This window comes from Sporobolomyces koalae (genome assembly GCF_050403365.1).
Source record: "Sporobolomyces koalae JCM15063 DNA, S_koalae_JCM15063T_v1_ctg22, whole genome shotgun sequence".
In the NCBI taxonomy this organism is placed as follows: Eukaryota; Fungi; Basidiomycota; class Microbotryomycetes; order Sporidiobolales; family Sporidiobolaceae; genus Sporobolomyces; species Sporobolomyces koalae.
This window is the reverse complement of record NW_027481749.1, coordinates 109557-134019: the sequence shown is the minus strand read 5'-3', so window position 1 is coordinate 134019 and position 24463 is coordinate 109557. Positions and strand designations below refer to the sequence as shown.

The following is a 24463-nucleotide window of genomic DNA, read 5'->3' as shown; positions in this document are numbered from 1 at the left end:
CTCGTTTCCTGTTCCTTCTTTCTCGGACTCCGGCTCACATTCCCTTGACACGGGCCTCCTCCTTTGTCTGATTCCTAGGGGGTCTTCTTCTCTCTTGTTCTCTCCCCATCCTCTTTTATCTATGACACTTCAGCCTTTTGCTCCGACGTTTACGTTCCCTATTCTCCTACCCTTCGTGAGTCCGACATCGTGTCAACCAACCCGACTGTGCGTCAGCCTCAACCTCAACCTGCAACTCTGTGTGATTGCAAACCGATATCTCGCGTGAGCTCTATCAGGCAACGCCCCCACGATTCCCCTAAACCTCTGCAAGGAGAGTCCACGTGTATACTCACACAGCTCGCTCGTCGTTTGCTGGAGTTCCTCGCCTTGAAGCCGCAATCGCCGAACAGGGTGGAACAGCGGCGAGCAAGAAAGCCAAAGTGGCTAGAGATATAAAGTCGATTATCTCTGCGATTTCTGGGCTGTCTGCTCGCGACCGTTCGTGCTGCTGACTTCTGGTCCGCGTCCTACACGCCAGTCGAACTCTCTCAGGATACAAGCGATCAGGCGCACGCCTTGCACGTCAATACAAAGGCATCGATCAGTAGACTGCACAATGACCACGCGAAGAACCGACCAACGAATCACTCACGCGCATGCGCCTGGTCGATCGTCTCTTGCGAGAGTTCGACTGCATGTAGGACGCGGACCAGAGAAGCGATTCGTCAGCAGCACGAGCGGTCGCGAGCAGACAGCCCAGAAATCGCAGAGATAATCGACTCACCTCTAGCGACTTTGGCGTTCTTGCTCGCCGCTGTTCCACCCTGTTCGGCGATTGCGGCTTGGAGGCGAGGAACTCCAGCAAATGACGAGCGATTTGCGGGGCCGGGGTTTCTTGGCTGCTGTATCTTCAACAGCAGTGTCAATGAGCGAAGCTTTGAAAGCATGAACGAGAAGCGAATGCGTTCTATAGAAGGAAGGTTTATCAAGCTCTTTGTGCTAGTCACATAGTAGGAGTGGCACGAAGCAAACTGAGATCATGGCACTTTCGCTCTTCGCGGAAACCTCGCACGGTCCATGCGCAATCATCCACGTTGCCGGTGCGAACGTGCTTCCTGTTTCTCTTCGGCATTGAATAGCCGGTGAATAGCGGAAGCATCAGCATGACAGCCTTTGGACGGGAGCTGACTGGGAGCGCTCGAGCAATGAGACGAGGAAAGGAAAGGTGCAAATGCGCTCGTTTAGCTATACTTCGCCGAACCGCTTTTTCGCCTCTTAGAGCGGTACCACCTGGACAGTGTTCAAAGATAGCTCGGGAGGGTCAAAAGGCTCGATCTCGTGCTGGTTCACGGAGATTGATGCGGCTACTAGGACATGTTTTTGCAAATGGTTTCGGCCTCGAGCCCCGGCTCAACAGCAGTGGAGCCTCGCCCGAACTGATCCGCCACGACACTGCTGTCTGTGCGGTTCTGTGAAGTGTCGGAACAGAATCTCGGTATTCGTCTGCGTTTTCGTTTGGCGTTGAGCTCACGAGCAGACACCGCTTGTTGACAGAAAGACCAACTCACTCCGCAGGAAATTCGTACTGCACCAAGAGAGGCAAGACGAATGTGCACTCTCCTGTCAGCCTTACGTTCTCGAGAGAGGTCATGGACGCAGAGACTCTCGTGCAGAAGAGAAGCGACCCAGAAAGACTTGCGATTATGTGAATTGTCAAACACAATGTCTAGACGAGGACCTGGCTCGCGAATGCTCCCTTTTTGCCCTTGTCCTTCATGACCAACTTGCCGTACTGCTTGTCTTCAGCTTTTCTCTGGTTGAACCTCTCAGTCTTGTTCGCTCGACTGTAGTAGTTGCCTCCGAGGTCGAGTTGTCCAACTCGGATCTCTGGAGGGGCACCCGCTCGGAGCGAGATTGGTTTCAGGGGCGATTGCGGGAGGGTTTTGGGTCGAGGCGCGAGTGAGAGGGACGAGACTGTCGGCACGAACGAGGTTCGGAGTGCGGTCGTTGCCGTGTTGTCGAGTGCACCTGTGCGAGGGCAAAGGATGTAACAACGCATTAGCAAGGCTTTCTCGAGGGGTTACTTGTCGGGCTTTTATGTGCACGAGAGAGAAAGAAAAGCTGACCTGGTTCCGAAGTCGGCACATTCTCTTTCGGCCACGGCAACTCTCGCCATCCCTTGTCGGCGTCTCCTTCGATGCCTCCCAACTGCGGTACGAGCGCGTACCGTTTCCAACTGAACCGCCTCAATCGTCGATCCCAACTGACCGGTCCTTTGCGGACCCTCGTCGCCGTGTATTCTTCGGCACCATCTCGAATCTGGAGGCGCAGGTTGGACAGGTGGATCGGTTTCGGGACACTGTAAGTCGATTGAGCGTCTCGACCTGAGAAATTCGGTTCGAGCGATTGCCCCGGGTACTCGTTGAATTGACGTTTCTTGACCTGCAATTGCGAGTCAGCGGGACGTTTCTGAGCACGACAGCCAGAGTCGTCATCATCAGGGGGAGAGGGAGAGAGAACGCTTACCGAGAAGGAGGGTTCGTTCAAAAAGACGAGGTTGTTCTCACGGTCGACGCGCTCGACGGTACCGATACGGTTCTTGACCTCGCTACTGCCCTTGACCACCTTGACGCGATCTCCCGGTGCGACGTGCCAGAACGGGATGCGATCCTTGACTTGCACGAACCCCGGCGCAGGACGGAAGTGCGAAGGGATCGGCATCGAGAACTTGCCTCCCTTGGTAGGGGGCGGCTTGAGGTGGGTGAGCGTGCGCTGCAACGAGCGTGCTAGATCGCGAACCATGATGAGACGAGAGAGAGATCTTCAAGTTGCGGAGCTGTCCAAGATTGCGGGCCCTTGTGCGGTGACTGTGGGTGTGCTAGGTGGACGGACTGCACAGAGCTTTTCCTCGGCGTCAGGCGGGGTCGAGGTGGATCGAGGTCGACGGCCGTCGCGCGCGCGCCGGAGCGTCGGAATCTTTTTCGAACATCCAAATCTCGCGTGCATTCACCTGCACCAGGACCAGGTCTCAATCACCATGAGTAGTCCTCAGCTGTATCTCTTCAGCTGCGCGACTGGACCCCTTGAATCGTTCCGACTCGCCGAACTCGAAGCGATTGCCAACTTGTTCAACATTCGCTACTCGTTCCCGCACGGCACTCCTGATGAATCTGTGAGCCTCCTGAACCTCTGGCCCATCGATTGGCGTGTATGCAAGCTAACACGTGTGATCGAGGAATTTCAGCGCCCGTACATGGTCGTCGAACTGCCCGGCGAGCGCGAAGCCAAGCTGCTCGCGACGCGCTTGGTCTCGGTGAAACACATCTGGGAGTTGTGGGCTCATGGCGACGACTACGAGCAGGTGCACGCAGTAGCAAAACAAGACCGAGCGCGAGCGTTATGGGTAAATCCGCTCGCTACCTTGTCCCCCTTGGCCTGTGCTCCGGTCCCTTCCTCGGCCGCAAATGTTTCGAACTGACGATTCGCTTTCGTATGGAATAGGAACCATATGCGCAAGATCGCAATTGCACGTGGAAGTTTGTTGTTGCAGGTCACAACCGCACGATCCCGCTCTCGATCCAGATCAAGACGATCAACACGTTCTCGTACATGGCGTTCCCAGGCGATATTGACCTCAAACGCCCGCAATTGGAGATTGGAGTGTTTGAAGAGTACGAGTTTGATGGCACTCGTGGCAGTCGCATCGTCGCGAAGCGGCAGGAACTCGGAGTCGCAGATGTCAAGGGCAAGAAGAAGCAGCGTGACGAAGAGATTTGGGATGGTCAGCAAGACTACGACAAGCTCAAAGGAGTTTGGGTGGGCAGAAAGGTGAGTACATTGGGCATCTGTGCAGCGTGGTCCGTCTGTGCCTGACAGAGATCAACCGATCAGATCAGTGATTGTCAACGGGGTTTGATCGATTACTTTGACCTCAAGAAACGCAAGTACATTGGCACGACTTCGATGGAGGCCGAAGCTTCCTTGCTCATGGCGAACCAGGCTCAGGCCGCTCCCGGGAAATGGGTGTATGATCCTTTCGGTTCGCGACCCCCTCTCTACTCGTCGTGCCTCGTTCCCGGTTCTCTAACGTTTCATCCATCTCGCAGCTGGTACGGGATCGATGCTGCTGACTGCTGCTGGATTTGGCGCAATGACTTTCGGTAGCGATATCGACGGTCGTCAAATGCGAGGCAAGAGTGAGTCTCTCGTCATGTCGAAATACTAGAATGCATTTGCCAAATCCTTACTGCTCATATTACCAGAAACCAACATTTCCGACTCTGCCAATCAATACGGAGTCACGGATCGCATAGTCGATTGCGCTTCTTTCGATATGAACGTGAGCTCTTTCTCTGCGATCCCTCCCCGCTCTTGACGAAACCTAGCACGAGCTGATTCTACGTTGAATTTGTTTCAGCAACATCCGTTCCGAACAGGTCAATTGTTTGATGCGATCGTGACAGATCGTAAGTTTCCGCGAAATCCTTTTGCATGACTTGACAAGGGAACTGACTTGTTCATGGTGTGTGTGTTGAAACCAAAAAAAAAAAGCTCCATATGGTGTACGTGCCGGTGCGAAGCGTACTGGTCGAGAAGAAGGAGCGAGAGCAGTCCTTCCAACAGTCGTTCCCGGTCGCGAAAAGGAAGGATTCCATCACCAGTTAGTAACCCGTCAAAATTCTGATCAAGAGTATGAAACAGACACTGATTACGAGGAGGGTGGCGAAAACAGATTCGACGATTACGTGCCTCCTTCGGTAGGATGGCCTATGGAAGAAGTGATCACGACCCTCATCACGTTCTCTCTGTACATGCTCAAACCTCGAGGTCGACTCGTGTTTTTCCTCCCGACAAACGAATCCGAGTATTCCGATGTCGACGTGCCCGAAGTGCCCGGGTTCAGGTTGATCAGCAACACGAGTCAATCGTTTGGCAAATGGGCGAGAAGGTTGATCACGATGGAGAAACTCGAAGACGTTGAATCGGAACGAATCGTGATTGAGGGTTTGGATCGAGGGATCGAGAGGGAACGATCTAAGAGCGAGTGGACCGAGTTGGAGAGGAATCGGAGAGAGGAGAAGAAACCGGGACATGCCGATTTCAGGGAGAGGTACTACGAAGGGTTTGGAACAACCAAGAGGCAAGTGAACGAGGCGAACGAGGCGTCGTTGAACAATCTCAGCCTCGATGACCAGCAAGAGGTCCGGTAAGTCCCGATTATTGTGATAGGGGAATAGAAATAGATTTCGTCGTTGCGGAAAATCGCAACCCGAATGACACGAATCTAGAAAGAAAGAGAGAGAGAGAGAGAAGCCATGCTACATAGAAACGGGAACAATACGGTGGATGCGAAGCGAATCGAGACAAATAGAAGTGGAAGCACGGGGAGCGAAAAATGATTTACAGCGGGGGAAAGGGCCAGGTAAACCGACGAGAAGAAGAAGGGTCCGTTCTAGAGCTGGATCTTGAGCCTCTCGACAGCAGGTCGGGACACAAATTCGTCCTGTTCAGGCTGACGCGGGACCGGCCAGTGGTGATGGACCTGTTTGGGCGAACGCATCTTGGCGCCACTGTCGCGGTACAGATCGAGCGGGATCCATCCGATGTAGGCGACGTCGCCGAACCCATCGAACGCGTAGATCGTGTTGACTCGGAACCGAGCGTAGAACGCCGAATGCGGGCCGTTCGGTGGGATCCATCCTCGCGCGTCCGGGTGAGCTGTCGATCAATTCTCAAGTTGATCAGGATCGCGCAGGACGGACGCTAGGAAAAACGGACGACTGACCGTCGAGATACGCGACTCTGCACTTTTCAATCTCGTCGTCGCCCTCGACGCGCTCGATGGTACCATACAGGGCGACCCTCATCCTGCCTGCGGCGAGATTGCCGGATCCAAAGCCGTACATGTCGTTGATCGACATGGTAAGGTTTGGCGCATGGGGAGGCAGGGCGTTGCGGTAGATCTGTGAGCATGCAAATGTGCGAAATTAGATCCGAGGTTCGGAAGCGGGGAGGGAAGGGGGGCAGGAAGCGAGCGTACGGCAGCGATCGGCATCGCGAGCAGGAGCAAGTCACCGTTCGAATCAGGGTAGTGAGCATAGTACTCTTGCTGTCGGGATGGCACAGCGTCAGCACGGGCAGACAGGACACAAGCGAGAGGTCAACAGGGCGACTTGCAAGACCAAACGGCAAGCCTGCGACGGGCGATGCGGCGTCTTCAGGGTAGTTGCTGATCAAGGTTCCGACATTGTACGACCTGTACGCGATCAGCTCGCGCGTGTGCACCGCTGTGGGCGGACCAAGGTGGCGGAATGAGCGAGCGAGCTTTCGACGTGAGGGCAGCACGGGGACTGACCTGCTTCCTCGAGGGTCTCCCTAGCCGCGACGAGGGTCAAGAGCGACAGGAGGAGCGCTCGGACGAGCATGCTGGCAGGGTCGAGTGTATAGCCTGAATCTCGGATCGAAAGATAGCCGGAGCTCGTCTCGTCCGCACTCACTCGACTCTTACACGTTTGCTCACGAAACTGCACTCGGTTCCAGGACATTAGCTTCGACTCGCGCTGCAAGATGGTATGTGTAATCTTGCGGTCATTGCTCGTTCGCACTCGGGGTGCCTGTCTTGACCCAGCTGACCCCGTCTCATGCACACTCTGCCAGACTGTCGTGCACCAACTCGTACTCCATCCTGCGATCACCGCGTCGCTCAAAGTCGGATCCACAACCGGTACACTCGGCGACGGATTTCAACTGCCCCGCTTCGTGCCGAACCCACTAACCCTTCCCGTTCTCTCCCACACAGTCGGACGAGACAAGCTGTACCGTGCAGTGCAATACTTTGCTCGATTCCTCGCTTTCTGTGCGACTGCCAGTTCCTCTCCCTCTCGGGGTCTACAATTTGGACTGACTTGGGACTCGCTTCGGCGCACACTTCCTATCCAGATTGCTTGCGCAAGGGCTACAGCAACGAGACGGTCGCTCGACTCTCGGCGCTCAAGTCGACTCTCGGCATGTCTCGCAAGCGTCAGTCGCCCCTACTCTCCCCACCCTCGTACCTGAGACTACCGCTCACCTAGTTTGCCTGGTCGCCAGTGATGCGCATTGGCAAACCTCTCGAGCATGCTCAAGCGGCAGTCAAAGCGCTCGACGTGAACGACTCGGTGCTCAAGTTCACCGCGATCGGCCGTCAGCTCGGATACGCCGGATACCTCTTCAATGACATGCTCGTCTGGGTAAAGCACCGGCTCTTTCCTCTTGTCTCTCTGCCCCTCGGGATCGCTGAAACCTCATGCATCGCTACTCACCTCTGAATAGGCTCACTCGACCAAAGTTCGACCTCTGTCTGCCGACAAGTATGCCACGATCAACCGCCGCGCCGCAAAATTGTGGTTCACCGGGATCTCGTTCTCGCTGATCTCGTCCGTGTACAAACTCGTCGGATTGCGGAAACGACAAGCGCTCGCGAGTCGTCCCCTTGGAGACGCCGAGAAGGAACTCGATCGCAAAGTTCAAGTTCGTCAGATCCGAACGTGAGTCCTCAGCTTCTGACGATTTCTTCCTCTTCAACTCTCCAAGTTTTGGAGATTTTTCATTGATCTGTTTATCTCGTTCGCAGTCAAATCGAAGCGGTTCGTACTCAACTCGTGCAGGACAGTTTGGACATTTTGCTTCCTGCGGGAACATTGGGATACCATCACTTGGACGATGGCATCCTCGGCATCGTCGGAGTCATTACGAGTCTGATGGGATTGAGAACCCAGGTGGGCAAAGTGTTGGGAACGGGTCAAATCGCTGCCAAGTAAACAAAAACCAAAAAAATCTGGTCATAGCTTCATTTTCCTTTCTGTTCTCTTCTCTTCTCTTCTCTCTTTCTTGCGTCTCTCCAGTTCTCGTCTGTTCTTTCTCTCCATCAGTGTTGCCCTTTGTTTTCGTGCGTGTGTTGAACAAGAACAAATTGTTAGTCGTCTGTTTGCTTTCCTTCCCGAGAACTTGGGTTCAATGAGGGAGAATTTCGGTCTTGTACAAGCGTATCCACAGGACAGTCTCGAGAGAGTTGGTTGTTTGTGATGCACTGCAGAGGGACACACAGAAGGAGAGAGGGAGAGTAGGTTGTACACAAAAAAAAGAGAACGAGAAAAGAAAGGGAAGGGGGTTTTCAAATACAAGCTGACAAGGGAATTTGTCGCGCCCTGAGAGAGGACACAACCTTTTGAACCCTCAAGAAACAGGAAAGGGGGAAGAAAGAGTACATAAAGACCTAGAGGGAATGGTTCTTCCAGGTTTTACGAATGCCAAACTGGATTTTCGTTTGATAATGGTGGGTGTTTATGCGCCTCCGACGAGAATGTTGTTTATCGGGATCTAAAAAGGACGTTTAGGTTCAGGGGAAGAGTTCAGTGTGACAAGTTCTGTGGAAACCGGAACCCGGGGTGGAACAAAGGGGGATGAGGAGGAGGTGGAAGTACTCACGTGGATCAGTTTGACGAGGTAGCCAATGCCACCCATCATGATGAATCCGATTGCGACCGCACGGCAAATCTGCACGTATTCTGCGAGCGAGAAGAGAGGGGGGCAAAGAGATCTAGGGGAGTTAGCAACCAGGAACCGAAGACGAAGTGGGATTCGAGGATCTGTTCTCACCTTTCTGGTCAGGTTTCGTACACCTCGTCATAAACTGAGAGAGGACAGCTGCTGTCAGTAAGGCGAGGTGGAGGATCGGGCGCGTCGACACGTCAATCGGGAGATACGCACGTTGTTGCCATCCTTGATGAAGGTCTTGCCAGACTCGGTCAAGTCTCGTACTGCTTCCATGACTGATGTGCTGATTCGAGTGAGAGAATGCGCGAGCGATGGAGGAGTGCGACGTCGACGTCGACGCGTTTACTTCCTTGGTTTCAGACGTCAAGATTCGCATGTCGCTCGACCCGCTACACCGTGATCTGCATGTCAAGTACATCCAGTCGCTTGACCAGGTGAGAAGTCTCGTGTCGGTTCGCACCGACCCCCACTCGAAGACTGACTTTGTCCGATGCAGAACCGAGATGAGCTGTCTTACCACTACACGCAACACTTGCGCATGAACGGGATCTACTGGGGCGTGACCGCGCTCGCAATCTTGAACGAACCAGAAGCGTTGCCGCGTCGTGAAATGATCGACTGGGTCATGTCATGCTGGTCCGACCGCATTGGAGCGTTCTCGCCTCATCCTGGCCACGACGTCAATTTGCACGCGACCTTGTCGGCCGTTCAAATCCTCGCAACCCACGACTCGCTCGACCTGCTCGACCGAGACAAAATCGTCTCCTGTAACGAGCTTCTCCTCTCCCCTCTCTTCGTTCTCTCACTCAAGCTCACTCGCAAATTCGCATCCAGATGTCCTCTCATTGCAAGATCCAGTTCGGGGCTCGTTCGCAGGCGATTCGTGGGGCGAACATGCATCTCGCTTCACCTACTGCGCCGTATCGACCTTGTCTCTCCTCGGTCGACTCGACGCACTCGCACCCACTCGATCCGCGACGATCGAGTTTGTCGCCAAGTGCAAAAACTTTGATGGAGGGTTCGGGATGGTCGAAGGTGCAGAATCGCATGCCGCTTACGGTCAGTCCTTCTTTTTCACAACGAGGGAAAACGGAGTTTCGCTTTCGATTCTTCCGAAAGGGACTACTGACCCGGAGCACGATACATGTTTCACAGTTTGGACCTGTGTCGGTACTTTGGCCATCTTGGACAGGTTGGACTTGGTTGATTCAGACACTCTGTGTTGGTGGTTGTGCGAACGTCAACTGCCCAACGGAGGTTTGAACGGTAGACCCGAGAAACTCGAAGATGTACAGCACCTCTTTGTTTCCCAATTCCACATAAACGATGATCAGATCAACTGATCTTTCGTGTCTCGACAACCTCCAGGTTTGTTACAGTTGGTGGGCAGTGGCGACCTTGTCGATTTTGGGCAGATCTCACTGGATCTCGGGTTCGAAATTGTCGGAATTCATCTTGTCGGCGCAAGTGCGTTCTCCATCTCTCGCGCGACTCGACTAGGCACAAGTGTACTCATCGTCATTGGATGTCAACAGGATCCCGATAAAGGAGGGATCGCGGACAGACCTGAAGACGTTGCCGATGTTTGGCATACGGTTTTCGGTTTGGCCGGTACGCGGAAAACCCTTTCTCTAGGCTCTTTTCTCTCTAGTCAAGCTCATCAAGGTCGATTTGGGGTTGCTGAATCCGGTACAGGTTTGAGCTTGTTGGGCTACAAAGGGCTGAAAGAGGTCGACCCGATCTACTGCATGCCGAAAGAAGTTACCGATCGAGTCGTTCGCAACCAATAGATCGCAGTGAATTGTTGTTGTAATACCAGATCCTCTCTCTATCGCTGGAAGAAAGGAGATGCAAACAAAGCGGTAGTTTCACAATGTACAAAAGGCGAAAGACGAACATTCGAAAATCAAGGAATAAACAAAACAACTATGTACCTTTGACAGGTTTCTTGTCTCCAGCTGCAACCTGTTCAAGCGCGGACCACAACTCGGGTCGCTCCTTCCGAATCCGTTCACGTACTCGTTCCCACGATTCAACTCCAAACGTTCTCGCAAACTTCAACAAAACCTCCAACGTCTCCACGTCTGCAGTCCTCTTCATCTCTTCAAACACGACTTGTTCGGCTTCGTCGAACCGGTTCCATCGACAGAGACATTCGACCCACGTGTCCCAATTCTTCTTGTTCTTGACAATCGTGATCTCTCGATCTTGCCACGCGTCACGAGCTCGAGTTTGAGCGTTTCGAGATTTATCGTACCCGCACGTGTCGAGCAAGATGCTCAAACTCCTCTGATCCGGTCCTCGACTCGTAGTGGCAGTCTTGCCGCTTCGATCCGAGTTTTGCGCGTTGGCAACGATCGAGTCCCAAATTCGGTACGTGTACGAGTACGCTCCGACGCGCGAGTAGGCCGACATGAGGGAATTGAACAAGGCCGTGTTTGGGTCGAGGTTGACATCGAGTTTGATCAACGAGTGCAATCGTTGGATCAATGGGATCGAAGCGGATGCTGTACGCGAGTAATACGTCAACAGGATCGAGTACGTCGTCGAGTTGGCCGGATGCAACGACGTGCGCATGTCGGACAGGAACTCCATCACGAGTTCGGGAGGGGCCGAACTGGAAGACGACGTCGATGCAAAGTTCAACGAGAGGAACGTCGACAGGACTTGATTGTACGCCGACGTGTCGGACAGGACGGAAGGGTCCAACGCTCGCAGCTCGTCGTACGCTTCGAACGCTTCCTCGAACGAGGTCGAAGCGCGCATGAGTGATTCAATGTGCGACAATGCGGTCGACGCGTCGAGCTTGATCCCTCGAGATTTCATGTCGGCAATCAAGTGACGCGAGTACGCAACGTCGAGCGTGGCAGGGTTCGCACACGCTCTGAGCAGGAGAGCGTAGATGGGTTGTTCGGGGGCGAGGTCTCGCGAGAGCGAAGTGGTCGACAGGTCTTCGTACAGGGACCGTGCGGTCGCGAATGTCTCCGGGGTGGGAGCTGGGGTCAAGAGACACTCGACGAGGGGATGAATCATGGTCGTGTCGGGTTCAATCGAGCGATCCCGGGCGAGTTGGTACAGCTCGAGCGCGGGTTCGATCCCTCCCTGAGACTTGGCGATCGAGTTGATCACGACAGACCACGCTCTGCGATCTGCTTGCACGTCGACTAGATCTTCGAGTCGCTCGATCAACCGCAAGCCTTCCCGCGCCGTGGTCAACCCTTTCGATCCCTCGAGCAGGAGCGAGTTGAGCGTCCACAGATCGAGCGGTATCCCTCCCTGTCTGTACTTGTCTGCGAGCGCGAGCGCACGGTCGAATCCTTCTACTCGTGCTTCGTACTTGAGCAACGCGTTGACCATGGCCGTGTCGTATCGAGAAGGGTCGACTACGCCGCTCTGTGCAGCTTCGTACACGATCGGTGCGAGTCGCTTCTGAACCTCCTTCGCACTACCCATCTCGCCGACATCGACGAACCCGGTCAAGAGAGCGGTTTCAGTGTACAGGTCGGGTTCGATCCCTTTCGATTCCATCTCGAGACGCAGTTTGCGCACTTCGTCGATCTTGCCATTCTCGAACAGGGCCGAGATGAACGTGTTGTACGAGACGAGGTTCGGTTCGAGGTCGTATTTGGTGCGCATGAGGTGGATCAAGTTGCGCATCTCGAACAAGTTGCGTTTCCGGCGCCACCCGTTCAGGACCACGTTGAAATCGGACACGTGTGGCCGGATGCCATGTGTGTCGGGCATCGATTCGAGCCATCGAGTTGCGCTGACGGTCTTGCCCGAGTTGACGAGTCCAATCACGAGGATGTGGTGGTCGAGCGGGGTCACGTCGTATCCAAACACAGTCGTCACGTCCTGGAACATCTTGAGCAACAAATTGATTCGATTCGACTTGGCGATCGACCGCATGAAGGATTGCATCTTGCGCTGAGAGACGAGTGGAGTGGGTGCACTCGAAGTCTTGATCGCTTCGACGAGGGATGGGTACAGCTTGGCGACCACATCGGGACGCCCATCGCGTGCAGCATTGTCTATATCTTGCACGATCTGGCTCGGTGCGACCGTCGGACGGCGAAAGAAGAACTCGCTGCGACTGGAATTCGCGAATGTCCGCACGAGCGTCGTCGGGGACAGCACTCGCGGTCGAGGTCGAGGCTGGACCGTGACTGGTGTTGCAGCTGTTCGCGCACCTGTCGCGAAGGCTCGACGCATGCAGGCGGTAGAGAATAGCTAAGAAGCGAGAAAACGCATACATGCTCTCCCGATTCGATTCAAGCTGATCTCTCATTATTCAGAAAATCTCCTCGTTTTGTCTCTCTCGCTTGCACGGTCAATCGAGGTTGTCACAGAACATGTTACATTTTCCTGTTGGCGACACAACAAGCTTCTCACGCCTTGGCGGCATAGTCGACCTTGATTGGTGCGTCCTTGTCCACGAGGAACCCGTCCAACGCGTCCTTGGCCACTCCGGCTTGCGCGACACTCTCGTACACAATCATCGCTGATCCCGAGTTCTTGCCCGTCGCAGCTGGCAACAGCCGAACCGAACCGAGTCCAGAATACCTACACCGGCACGAGAGAGAGAGCGTCAAGCATGTGCATCGGTGAAAACCACGACAGCGAGTGTGAACATACTGTTGGAAGAGCGCAGACAGCATGTCGGTCGTCACCTCCTGCGGCAACCCTGCGACATACAACACTTGACTTGGTTGGGTACCCGCTTGCTCGAGACTCGCTGTCGACGCTGCTGGTACCGGTTCGTCCTCGTCCGAATCTTCATCCATGGCATCTAACACGATCGATAGAGAGGAAGAGATTAGAATCGATTCAGTCCGGAACCGCTGACGAGATACCGAGAGACGTACCATCGTCCTCTTCGGTCTGTTTGCCCTTCTTCTTGTCCGGTTGACCATCTTGATCGCCTTCCTCGTCTTCGTCCTCTTCTTCCTCTTCGTCGTCTTCGTCTCTCCCTCTCTTCTCCTTCCTCTTGTCGTCAATCAATCGTTTCTGGGCTCCCGAGACGGTCAACTTGGACCCCTGTTTCGGCGTGCCATCGAGTTCCCGTAGTCCCAACTTGATCGCGTAAACCGCTTCGGGACCTTCGTGTAGTTCCACCGTCGCGTGACTCGTCGACTTCGCATACGCGATCCTCTACAATGTAGAAACAGTAACCTGTCAATCAATCGCCCAGGGTTTGAGACTTCGAGGGGATATGGAATACTCACGATTGATTTGCCGTAGAATCCTTCACCATCGAGTCCTCGCATGGCAGCGGTGGAACTCGCGAGGTCTCGGAAGACGATGAACGCGGTACCTCTCAACTTGTCCCTTCGAACATGCACGACATCGAGTACTTTGCCATACACGTTGAACAACGAGTACAACGATCTTCGAACCTCTTGATTTCCCGAACGGTAAGCGGAATCAGCTCGCGAGCGCGATATGAGAGAGATGACAAGCGGGGGTCTTTCGTTTCTCTCACCTTCTTTCGGGATCTTCGAGTTGATGTTGGACACGTACAGTGTCACGCTCGGTTGATTAGCCGACATGTTCACGCGTGTCGACAGTGAGTGGGGGCGGATAGATGGCTGCTGTAGTCTTGTCGGGATTCTTGTGACAGCGAGTTTATCGATTACAATACGCCAATTACAATTCTAACGTTTCGAGTACGAATCTTTCTAATTCCCACTTTGTACTCTTGAGATTGTGTGACTATTCCATCGGTACAACATGGGTATAGGATCACAAAATTCACGCCAAACCAGGAACAAGGTGCGTAGGGAAAAGTTCGTTTTCTCGGGGTTTTCAACCTCCGAGCAGGTTGAGCGCCAACCTCAACTCTTTGCGTGCCGTTTCAAAGTCTTCGTAGTTGAGCGCCGAGATGGCCCACTTGGCATGTTTCTGTACTTTTGCAATCTCGAGTGGATCCAACTCCGTCACGGTCGCGGCCGTCGGCACCGTCGCGGGTACCGCCGCCTGCTTCGGTGCGGAAGCGGGGAGAGCAGGAGGGAACACGGCGGAAGGAAACGATGTCGTAGCGTCGAGATGCGATGTAGGAGTTGGGAGAGTCGCGGTTTGGTGAGATGGAGGCAAATGCGTAGTCGGTTCCAACGCGAACGCTTGATCGCTGTTCAAAGAGGTCGTTGTTGGGATTTCCTCTTCGCGAGTAGCGGGTTCAGGATCGATAAAAGTCGGTAGAGAAGGAGTTTCAATTCGAGATGCAGGATCCTCGCGATCGTCGATGAAATCAGGAGCCGCCTCTGACTCGGGAGTTGCAGGAGCAGAAGGTGCAGAAGGCAAAGTCGTGGGCTGTTGTGGGAATGGGTACGACTCGTCCTGTCCCAAACTCTCGCTGGGTTCTTCTTTCAAGGGGGTCGAGGGGTCGGCTTCTTTGCCGAGTGCCGCAAACTCTTTCGACAGTTCCTTCTCTTCGGCTGTCGTCACCTGGTTGACCCCGCTGATGGGATCTTCTGTGGCAAGTGTTTCCTCGGGCAGTCCACCCGCGGGTCCTGGTACGGGAGTCCGGCCTTCACGGAACGCCTTTGCGATATCGGTAGCTTTCCATTTCGAATACTTGATCTTGTCTCGGTTCTGTCAAAGATACGATCCCGAGAAGTGAGTTTGTGTTGCTGCGACTATACCGAAATGATTCAAAAATGCGAGCTTCACCTCGGTTCCAGTTTCTCCAAACACGGTTAGCAGTTCGAGAAAGTTTGCGGCGGCGAGAAACTTTCTGGCCGTTGCTCTGATGGGTCCCGAGGTACATTTCACCTTGATGAGTGAGAGTACGTGCGCACTCGAGAGAAAGACTCGGACAAGCTAAACGTACCTCGTAGCTTTCCCTTTCCTGTCCTCATTGTCGGCGGTCGCAAAGATCCTCAGTCCAAAATTCTCGATATAAGCAGCTGCAGCGGCATCTTCTGTCACGGCTTCATTCTCTTGATGTTCAGCTTTCATCTGTATCGAAGAGGTGAGTCAGCTGGGAGCACTAAGTGGGGGGAAGAGCCAGTTGACGAACTGTTTCGAGTCGGTCCATCAATTCGAGCAAGAAGTTTTGACTCTCGGATGATTTGACACCGAGCGTCATGGCTTGCTGGACGGCAAAGTAAGTACCTGAGAAACTCGCCGCGATGCATACGACATCGATCAACATTGTTCCTTGCTTCGAAAGCTGTAGGGTCCGAGGGACTCACACCAGTATGAGATGACTGGATCTGCTGTAGTCAATTCATGGGCTCGTGCGAGATACGAGGTGATCGGTTTGAGTTCGGGAGGGACGGCAGGTGGAGCAGATGTTGATGATGCCATCTCGCGCTTGAAGGCCCACAAGTTCGAGTCGGTCTTTGATCACGCTGCTAGCTGATGGCGCGGCGAGAGCAGCTGTGTGAGTTGGCGGACGAGCAATTCGAGCCGGTGATGCGCCGGCTTCATCTGATCTCCAGGCGATATCAAGTACTGCTGCGGTTTCACGCTTCTCACTTTGGAATCTATACGGCTCAACACATACAGATGATCAAGCATATTTACACAAAGCACTGAGCTACGATCGACAGGCGAGTAATGGTACAGCACAAAGACGGACAAGCTCAAACCGATACCCCTGATATAGCTGGTGCTTTCTAGCTCAGAGGTTTGCTTCTGCCCATTTCGAATGAGCTCGCTTGCTCTGTACCTTCTCAACATCCTGCATCGTCGATTCGCGACATTCACACGCATGGTTGTACCCGAGTCGTTGTCTTCCATCTTCCCCACCCGCCTTGAAGAATCCGGGCCGTTTGAGAATCGTGATGACACAGCTTCCACCTGAGAAAGAGCGCCGGTCAATCAGTTTTCAGATTTGCACAAGGGAGTAGCAAGACTTACCGAGACCGAGGTTGTGAGCGAGACCATACGCGGTCTTGCCTTGCTTCTCGAGTTCGCCCGGTACGCATCTGGGGTCCTGCATCGGCCCGGCCCAGCCACGTAGTTGATTGACGAGATAGGTGGCCATACCAAGTCCCGTCGCACCTGAGCCCAAGCCAGACGCAAGCTACAGGTCAGCCTCCGAAAGAGAGGGTCGTGCTTCAAAGAGCTTGTTGAAAACGTACCAAGCGGATGACCCTTGGCCAGCAAACCTCCAGAGGCGTTGATTACCCACTTGCCTCCGTACGTATTGTCTTTGTTCTCGACGATCTTGTGAGCTTGACCTTGAGGAGCGAGACCAAGCGCGTCGTAGACGAGAAGTTCGTTTGCAGCAACTGTGATTGCCACAAACGTGAGATTCGACCACGCGATGGGACGAGAGCCAACGGAGGAGGACTCTCAACGCACAACAATCGTGAAGCTCGATCACTTGGACGTCCTCGGGCCCGATTTTGGCCTTTGAGAAAGCTTCTTTCGCTGCAAGCCTCGTCATGTCGGATCCTGCGAGCTCGATCGCACTACGATCTTCAAACAGTCGAGTAGAGTCCGTCGCCATGCCTGCAAAACTATCGAGTCAGCATATTACGGAGATCAGTTGCAAGCGGAAGCGAACCTTGCGAGACGATTTCGATCGCTTGGTTCTCGAGTTTGTGCGCTTTCACAAAAGCTTCAGAGCACACGACAACGGCGGCGGCTCCATCAGAAGTCGGGCAGCACATTCCCCTAGACGCGTTAGGACACGCATCAATAGGACAAAATATAGTCGGTCTTGCTTGCTGGTAAATACCTTGTCATGTACTGGGTGACCTTCTTGTCCTTGAGCACGTCGTCAGCAGAACGAGGTTCATGAAATTGTGCATATGGGTTGTTCTTCGAGTGCGTGTGGCTCTTGGCAGCGATCGCAGCAATGTGTTTCCACTCGGCGCCGTACTTTTGGCAATATTCTTCACCTCCGTTACCAAAAATTTGCGCAGCTGTGCTTTCAAGCAAGGATGTCAGTCACTACGAGGGAGACAATGCTCGAGCGCAAAGCAACGGACCAAAAGGACCCTGTCCCATCTGTTCCATGTCTGCCATCAAGCCGATTGTCTTGCTCAGAGGCGGGTCGCGATCGTCAAAAATTGTCGAGAGTGACCCAGGCGCCATCTGCGCAGCAGGGAGCCCAAGATCAGCTTCCGCACAACGTCCGCCCGAGCAGAACCGGCGCGAGTCACCTTTTCGAACCCGAGCGCGAGGACACAATCCGAGATACCGTACTCGATCGCTTGCCGAGCGAGCCAGAGCGCGGATGAACCAGTAGAGCAGCTGTGCATACGGAGGAGTCCTTCTCGCGAGTCAGCCTTCGAGGACGAGCCTTCGTTAAAACCTAACAGAGTAGGAAGACTCGCTTATTGTTGACGTTGAGAATCGGAATTCCCGTCATGCCGAGAGCGTAGAGAGCTCGCTGTCCACAAGTCGAGTCCTGTACGGAGCAGGAGGAACCAGGCAGCAAGCTGTCAGCCCGGAGAGCTTTGAAGGGATGGCTGCCTTGGTTCGGGGGTTTTGGGACGCACGCCATACACGTATCCAGCAAACGCCTGCTGAATGTCGTCATAGTTGATCCCTGCATCGAGCAAGGCTTTGGTGGTCGCTTCAACAGCGAGCCTGAAGAAAACCCGAGCAAGCCGGAGGTGAGCTCCCGGTCAAAAGGTTCCGGCCGCATTCTTCGAGGCGCGTGACGTACTCGGGATAATCGCGCAAGTTACGTGGCTTGACAAAGGCAGTCATGCCGACGCCAGCAATGTAGGTCTTGTTGCCCATGCTAGGAGAAATCGATTCGGGACCAGTGTGGGGAAGCAGGTGGTGGTGAGGATGCACAGCACGAAGACTTGAATAGTAGGGCGTATCGAGACTGTCAGATCGTTGACGACAGGCTCAGGCTGGAAGAGAAGAGGGAACGATCGAGACAAGTTGAGGCGCGTCTACCGGTCGGCGACTTTACTCGAGCATGCAGTGCAATCTTGCTCAACTTGAACTTTTTTGTCGAGTCCCGGTCCGGTTTCGGACGGACTTGAGCAGCTCGGCTCGCGTACTCGCGTCGCCGCTTGAGCCCCGCGAAAAGAACGGCCGGTCCTTTCGGAGTCCGAGGTTTGCTCGTGCGTGCGGTCCAAGAAGGTCCAGGCGCACGCTCGGCGCAATTCCGCTGCATGTCTCATGTTTCTGAGTTCACTTCGGAACACGCTCACTCGACATAGCAAGCAATCACACGTCGACTGATTTTGGCCGCACCGCGCTGGAAGTGGGAGTGAAAATGACCCTGCGCCGAGAACAGGAGATCGTCGATCATCTGCTGATTGCCTCGCCCTCGTCGAACATTTCAACAAGTCGCTTCAATAGACAGACCCCCGCAAACGCCTCGCCAACCTGGAGTCTAGCTCTGCGCCGTTTCGACACTTGTGATCCGCCTTCTGTTCCGGTCATGGCAGACCCAGTCTCCGACTCTTCGGCGTCGGCGAGCCTGTCACCACCACTCGAACCGAACAGCATCCAGCAGCGACCGTCACTCGGCGCTCCGATCACCGGTCCTACGCCAAATGGTGATGTGCCTCCTGGCTTAGACGCTGCTCCAGAGGCGGACGCGAGCCCAGACGCCGACGCAGCAGCAGACGCGCTGCCCCGACCAAGATCGGCAAGCGGGCACAGCTCGATCCCTGCCAAGTCTAGGCGCGTGACCGCAACTCGCAGGCAGTCCTGTGAGTACACACCCTGCGCCGATCTGTCCGCGGTTGGAATCTGCTCACCGTTCTGCCGAAACAGCCGGAGACACTCTCTCGCCAACCTCGCAGCCCGGCACTTTCCTGACCAGGATCCTCGGCTCGTTCCGACCACCTTCAACCTCGCCTCAGAGCCGACCACCGCTCCCGCGCAGCTTGTCGAGTCCGATCAACCTTGCTCAGGATGTCCCAGTTCCCTCCACATCTGCTTCATCTGCCCAGCTAAATGGACAGTCAACCGTCAAAGAAACACGTGGACATGGGGGCGCGAGTTCGAGCACAACGAAGCGGTTCCGCCCCGCGTTTCACCGAGGTCGATCGCACAGAAGCGCGAGTCCCTCCGTGTCGCCTGCCACGTCTCCGCTCACCTCGCCCAACCTGCCCACCGAGCCGCCCAGGATGTCTCCAGGGTCGCCTGCGACGCTGAGAGGCAAAGAGAGGGACCCAATGGACGCCGCTGTACCAGGCGAGCACTTTGGGCCAAATTCGGTCGGAGGAGGCGAAGGCAGCAACGCAACGACACCGCGCGGAGACACGCGCGGGATGTCCCGTCGGGAAAGTGTCCTGAGCCAGCGAACCTTGACTGCGCACGATCGAACTAGCACCGCTGGTTCCCTTAGCGGAGGAATGCCCCTGACCTCGCCCCTGCGACCGATCGAGGAACCACCGCAATTCCCCCAAGTGTCACACGTGGATCAGTCTCTGCAGCTGATTGCGACTCTGTTACCACCGGCGCTCCTCCTGCTCTCGCAACTCGGTCCAACACATCTCTTCTCCCCTCCCCTCAAGATGCCTTCTCTGTTCGAGGTCGCGCTCGATATCTCCTCTTCGTCCTGCAAGTCTTCGCGGTCGCACTCGTGCTCAAGGTCTGAACTTATGCAGTCCGATCGAGCGAGTATCGCTTCGACTGCGACGGGCGACACGACCACCACCGCCGCTTCGTTCTTGCCCGGGATCCCGAGCGCCGACCATTTAAAATCATCGCATTCGCACGAATTGCATGCACCATCGTCTCTGTCTGTCCCAGCCGTCAGTGCCGCCGCGATTTGGCGACTGTTCCGTGGGTTCGAGTGGATTGGCGAACTCGGCAAAGGCTCACAGCCGCGACCGCCCTCGCCAGTCCGAGACGGAGACGACGATTCGTCGATCGTCGAAGTGGTTGAAGATGCTTCTGATGAAGACGAAGACGAGCAGATTTTTGATTTTCCGGCCATGCTGCAAGGCGTATCGGATGTCTTGGCTGCAGACACCGCCGCGAGGGGGATCGAGCTGGTGATTGGTCAGGTTGGGAGCGGGAATGCCCCGAGTCCAGCTGCGACGCCTTCCGCCGAGGAGAAGGAAACAGGTTCGGTCGGAGAGGGCAAGAAGCCTGTTAGGAAAGAAATCGAGTCGAGGCAGTTGCTCGTGCGAGCTGATGAACGGGCATGGAGCGTCGCCTTGGTCTGGGTACGTCTCGATCAGATACGCTTGGTTCACTCCTGTCGTTTCCGGGCAACTCATTGCTGTCTCTTTGCAGATCCTGCACCACATTATCGCCGGCGCAAGCTCTGGGTCGACTATCGAGGTCCGATTCTTGGCAACGGCCGCATCGAACTCGCCCGATGCCTCGCCTGGGTTGTCCCCAACTGTCGAGAGCTTCAGCGAATCGGCGGACAGTGCTGCCTCAGTCAAAACTGAGAGCGCCAGACGCTGGTGGACTGTCTCGCTTGAGATCCTGCATACTGCCGCACCTACGACTTCTGCCCATCCTTTCCACGAAGAAGCTGCTTACTCGCCGGGGTCGGCATTTCACGACCTTCCTTCCCCTCCGTTCGGCACCGCGTTTGCGAAATCGCTATTTTCCCGGGTCGGCTTCGAGCTTGGCGAGACAGAACCGGGATCTCTCGCCGACACGACTGCCAAATCGTGGGTCCTTGAAGGCCTTCTCCCGTCAGCTCGACCAAAACCTCGTCCGGTAGAGCATCCGTCCACCTTGCTCGGCCGTCGTCGCACGAGTCTCGAGGCGTCGATCGGCCAAGAACCTTCGATGGGAGACCTCAAACGCTTCGCTGACAGTGCTCTCAAGGGACATCGCGTTGCCCTGCACGCAAGCGACCAGAGCGCATTCGCGAAGCATCTGACGATGTACCTCGCAGGATGGGGAATGGACGTGCAGCATGTACCACTTGATTCCGAGGGACCTCTCTCGTCGGGCACTTCATCGCACGGGTTAGACGCGAAAAGACCCTCGGCAGGGTCGAGGTTCGATTCCGGATTCGCCAGCACAGACAACGGCTCGCCCCCAGGCTTCGGATCGCCTAATTCCGATGGCTCTCCCAAAATGCCCGACCCAGCTATGCATGGCGAACCCAACTCGAACCTCGTCATCATCGACGATGATGTCTCGACCTTGCGCCGACTGCTCGTCTCGCTGCGTGCGCCTCCTCTCCATGCGCCTCCGACACTGATCTCGAAGCGACCTCAACTTGCGACCCGTCGAGCGCGATCGAGTCCGCACGTGCGCCAATTGCATCAGATGCAGCCACAAGGCCCGTCTCAATGGGTCATCATCCACTTCGCGAGTCTGACGCACTACAAGACGATAAAGGAGATCGTGGCCGACGCGCTCGCCACAACTCGCTCACCCACTTTGCCCGAAGTTCTCGTCATTCCGAAACCTGCCGGCCCGCGTCGCATTATTACTGCCCTGTGGACCGCACTGAAACGCCCTGCTGTTGATCCATTCCTGCCGCCGATCGCCACGTCGCCCACGTCGCCCGGAATCCAGTACTGGACTCCTCGGCTCTCGCCAGCACTCGCAAAGGATCAAGAATTCGACTTTGGTGGCTCGGACGGATCCGGTTCGAGGTCGGGCGATGCGAGCCATTCGGCCAAACCTCGGACGCCTCCAACGTACTTCTCGCCCTCGAGCAATATCTTCCCAACGACTAGCCATATGCCGCCATCTCCACTTGGACAGGCGCAAGAATCGCAAGATTCGTACTTCTCGAGCGTCGCGGAAGAACTCAAGGAAGCGACGCCGAGCGAAGGTATGGTCATCCAGTCACCCGACGGACGTTCTGGTATCTTCTTCCAACCGCAAACACGCTCGCAGCGGTTGATTCACGCGAAGGAGAAAGCGGCCAGCAAACCTATGGAGCGCGACCGGGCTCCGGCCGAAACCTTCCGGGATCATGGCGCGCACGAGCTCTCGACCGATGCCTCCAATCCTTCGAATCGAGTGTCTACTGCGACGCCGCATGAGATTGGACTGGGACCCTCGACCCAACGTCGCAAATCCAGCAATTCGTCGACTCACCATTCTGACACCGCTAGTCCGCCGCTCCCCCTGGGTACTCCAGCTCTCCATCTCGATTCTTTCATCTCGGCTGCCAAATCTCGAGCCAATGGTGAGGACGTCTCACCAGAAGAACTGCCACCACCCGGTTCACAGCTGTCCCGTCACACCTCGAGCGGGTCATTGTCGAAGCGACCCCCTTCTATCGGCCGTCACAGTAATTCGAGCGGAGGAGGTTCCGGACCGAATTCGATCTCGCACACACCGCATGCCGTCAGCACGAACAGCAGTCCGAACTTTGGACCGACGAGTCGACGCGGGACCGTCGCTACTCCCTCGCTTAGTGGACACCCCCCGCCTACAACGCCACTTGCGCCAGCGGCTCAAGGTGCTGCAGCGGCTGCGCGCGCGCTCGGTGCCAAGGTTCCTCCGAGTCCTTCTTCTCCACGTGGCGCGTTCTCCCGGACGCGGACGTCGACCGTGTCTCAGCCTGTGAAAGGTAGACGGAGAGCGAGCAGGAAGAATACGTTACCATCCGTGCCCCCGATTCGCGTACTCATCGTCGAAGGTGAGTCACAGCTTTCTAGCTCTTGATCTCGCAACCTCAGGCAGCGGGCTGATTGACGCATGTGCGCAGATAACAAAATCAATCAAACGATTCTGTCCGTCTTCATGAAGAAACGCGGGATCAAGTGCGAAGTCGCTGTTGACGGAGACCAAGCCGTCGAAAAGTGGAAGAAGGGCAATTTCCACCTCGTACTCGTGAGTCCTTCTTATCGCATTCTTGTAAGGGACGGTCAACTGAACTTCTCGTTCTGTCAGATGGATATTCAACTTCCTGTCAAGGACGGAATCGAGGCGACGCGAGAGATTCGTGATCTTGAACGAGCGAACAACGTGGGAACGTTCATCACGACCCCGACAGCCGATCTCAACTCGCCATCAATGTCCAACACGAGCAATCCTCTCAGCAATCCCGGTTCACCTCTGCTCCACATGCCCGTCATCATCGTCGCTCTCACCGCTTCATCGCTCCAAGCTGATCGAGTCAACGCGCTCGCCGCTGGATGTAACGATTTCCTGACGAAACCAGTATCACTGCCATGGCTCGAAACAAAGCTTGTCGAGTGGGGTTCGATGGCCTACCTGTCCGGCTTCAGTCGGCAGGCCGAAATCACCGATGCGAACCTGTGTGCCGCCAACGAGGTCCCTCGACCGATCACTCAAACCGCATCGTCGACTCGGTTCTCGGCTGGGATCAGCTCGAAAGCCGACGAAGTCCGTGGTCACCTGCATATCGATCGACAGCGCGCCGACAGTCCTCCCGACCCTACAAGTTCCAACAAAGTCTCACCAGGACTGCAGCCCCCAGTCAACACCATCTCGGAACCGAAAATTCAGCCTTCCCTCACGCTCACATCCCCAACTCCGCAAGACACTCCTGATGCCTTGAAGGCGCCACCACCGAAGAGCAAGAAGCAGTATGACGAAGCGGGTCACACGCTCGACCGGGTCGAGGAGAAACTCGAAGAACTCGTCCAGGAACGGGAGGGCCAAGGTTCAGCATTACATCGCCCAGGACCTACCCCTCTACCCCCATCGGCCCTTGAGCCATCGCTGAGCGATGTCATGGCCGAAGGCGCCAGAATTGCCGAATTCAATCGAAACCGGGTTGGCAGTGCTTCGTTTGGACAAGTGAGTTTTTCTCGAATGTACTTTCCCAGTCAGACTGCTTGACTGTATGCTGATGAGCAAGCTCTTCTCTGTTGTGCAGGCTCTTATAGACTCGGGCGTTTCTTCATCTCGCAATTCGGACGGTAGTCCTTGATTCCCCCTTTTTCGTCATTCCTCCGCGCCTTGTCTACTGTATTTTGTGATTTGTGATGTATGGATCTCTATCTTTCTTCCTGTATGCACTCCAAAAGTAGTCTCAAGCCTAGTCTGTTCACGCATCGTTGCTATCTTTCCCCAAATTTTGAGCCATTCCGATGCGACCGTTTCGTGAGAGAGTGAG

At 55.2% G+C, this 24463-nt stretch overlaps 11 protein-coding genes across 11 annotated transcripts; 4 read left to right on the top strand and 7 right to left on the bottom strand.

Moving 5' to 3' along the window:
• Window positions 1–1708: 1708 nt before the first annotated feature.
• Window positions 1709–2784, bottom strand: JCM15063_002869 (KOW motif domain-containing protein; the record flags this gene model as incomplete). The annotated part of the gene is made up of 3 exons (XM_076679379.1): window positions 1709–2010; window positions 2109–2424; window positions 2509–2784. The coding sequence occupies 3 exons, from the start codon at window positions 2782–2784 to the stop codon at window positions 1709–1711; spliced, it is 894 nt and encodes a 297-aa protein (XP_076533489.1).
• A 235-nt stretch (window positions 2785–3019) lies between these two features.
• TRM11 (tRNA (guanine-N2-)-methyltransferase) lies at window positions 3020–5192 on the top strand (the record flags this gene model as incomplete). Its single annotated transcript, XM_076679378.1, has 9 exons — window positions 3020–3154; window positions 3227–3385; window positions 3484–3810; window positions 3874–4021; window positions 4089–4178; window positions 4245–4321; window positions 4400–4448; window positions 4534–4642; window positions 4715–5192. The coding sequence occupies 9 exons, from the start codon at window positions 3020–3022 to the stop codon at window positions 5190–5192; spliced, it is 1572 nt and encodes a 523-aa protein (XP_076533488.1).
• Window positions 5193–5434: 242 nt separating this feature from the next.
• Window positions 5435–6407, bottom strand: JCM15063_002867 (uncharacterized protein; the record flags this gene model as incomplete). Its single annotated transcript, XM_076679377.1, has 5 exons — window positions 5435–5700; window positions 5768–5945; window positions 6023–6091; window positions 6160–6269; window positions 6338–6407. 5 exons carry the CDS (start codon window positions 6405–6407, stop codon window positions 5435–5437), a joined length of 693 nt encoding a protein of 230 aa, XP_076533487.1.
• A 142-nt stretch (window positions 6408–6549) lies between these two features.
• Window positions 6550–7781, top strand: PEX11 (Pex11p; the record flags this gene model as incomplete). The annotated part of the gene is made up of 7 exons (XM_076679376.1): window positions 6550–6552; window positions 6640–6706; window positions 6782–6838; window positions 6922–7002; window positions 7072–7211; window positions 7294–7508; window positions 7595–7781. The coding sequence occupies 7 exons, from the start codon at window positions 6550–6552 to the stop codon at window positions 7779–7781; spliced, it is 750 nt and encodes a 249-aa protein (XP_076533486.1).
• A 523-nt stretch (window positions 7782–8304) lies between these two features.
• On the bottom strand, window positions 8305–8790 carry SSS1 (translocon subunit SSS1; the record flags this gene model as incomplete). The annotated part of the gene is made up of 4 exons (XM_076679375.1): window positions 8305–8340; window positions 8449–8528; window positions 8620–8653; window positions 8731–8790. 4 exons carry the CDS (start codon window positions 8788–8790, stop codon window positions 8305–8307), a joined length of 210 nt encoding a protein of 69 aa, XP_076533485.1.
• Window positions 8791–8891: 101 nt separating this feature from the next.
• BET2 (Rab geranylgeranyltransferase BET2) lies at window positions 8892–10307 on the top strand (the record flags this gene model as incomplete). The annotated part of the gene is made up of 7 exons (XM_076679374.1): window positions 8892–8951; window positions 9014–9284; window positions 9352–9576; window positions 9673–9806; window positions 9886–9984; window positions 10053–10128; window positions 10213–10307. The coding sequence occupies 7 exons, from the start codon at window positions 8892–8894 to the stop codon at window positions 10305–10307; spliced, it is 960 nt and encodes a 319-aa protein (XP_076533484.1).
• A 136-nt stretch (window positions 10308–10443) lies between these two features.
• JCM15063_002863 (pentatricopeptide repeat-containing protein) lies at window positions 10444–12729 on the bottom strand (the record flags this gene model as incomplete). The annotated part of the gene is made up of 1 exon (XM_076679373.1): window positions 10444–12729. The coding sequence occupies one exon, from the start codon at window positions 12727–12729 to the stop codon at window positions 10444–10446; it is 2286 nt and encodes a 761-aa protein (XP_076533483.1).
• A 176-nt stretch (window positions 12730–12905) lies between these two features.
• On the bottom strand, window positions 12906–14066 carry JCM15063_002862 (U1A/U2B'/SNF family RNA-binding protein; the record flags this gene model as incomplete). The annotated part of the gene is made up of 5 exons (XM_076679372.1): window positions 12906–13080; window positions 13153–13306; window positions 13383–13668; window positions 13743–13915; window positions 14000–14066. 5 exons carry the CDS (start codon window positions 14064–14066, stop codon window positions 12906–12908), a joined length of 855 nt encoding a protein of 284 aa, XP_076533482.1.
• Window positions 14067–14322: 256 nt separating this feature from the next.
• On the bottom strand, window positions 14323–15825 carry VTA1 (Vta1p; the record flags this gene model as incomplete). The annotated part of the gene is made up of 5 exons (XM_076679371.1): window positions 14323–15108; window positions 15187–15262; window positions 15347–15474; window positions 15536–15630; window positions 15711–15825. The coding sequence occupies 5 exons, from the start codon at window positions 15823–15825 to the stop codon at window positions 14323–14325; spliced, it is 1200 nt and encodes a 399-aa protein (XP_076533481.1).
• Window positions 15826–16141: 316 nt separating this feature from the next.
• JCM15063_002860 (uncharacterized protein) lies at window positions 16142–18219 on the bottom strand (the record flags this gene model as incomplete). Its single annotated transcript, XM_076679370.1, has 11 exons — window positions 16142–16320; window positions 16381–16524; window positions 16605–16754; window positions 16828–16977; window positions 17033–17142; window positions 17207–17393; window positions 17460–17565; window positions 17634–17724; window positions 17808–17881; window positions 17973–18063; window positions 18143–18219. 11 exons carry the CDS (start codon window positions 18217–18219, stop codon window positions 16142–16144), a joined length of 1359 nt encoding a protein of 452 aa, XP_076533480.1.
• Window positions 18220–18877: 658 nt separating this feature from the next.
• On the top strand, window positions 18878–24277 carry JCM15063_002859 (uncharacterized protein; the record flags this gene model as incomplete). The annotated part of the gene is made up of 6 exons (XM_076679369.1): window positions 18878–19151; window positions 19216–20618; window positions 20689–23017; window positions 23087–23211; window positions 23272–24144; window positions 24224–24277. The coding sequence occupies 6 exons, from the start codon at window positions 18878–18880 to the stop codon at window positions 24275–24277; spliced, it is 5058 nt and encodes a 1685-aa protein (XP_076533479.1).
• Window positions 24278–24463: the final 186 nt, after the last annotated feature.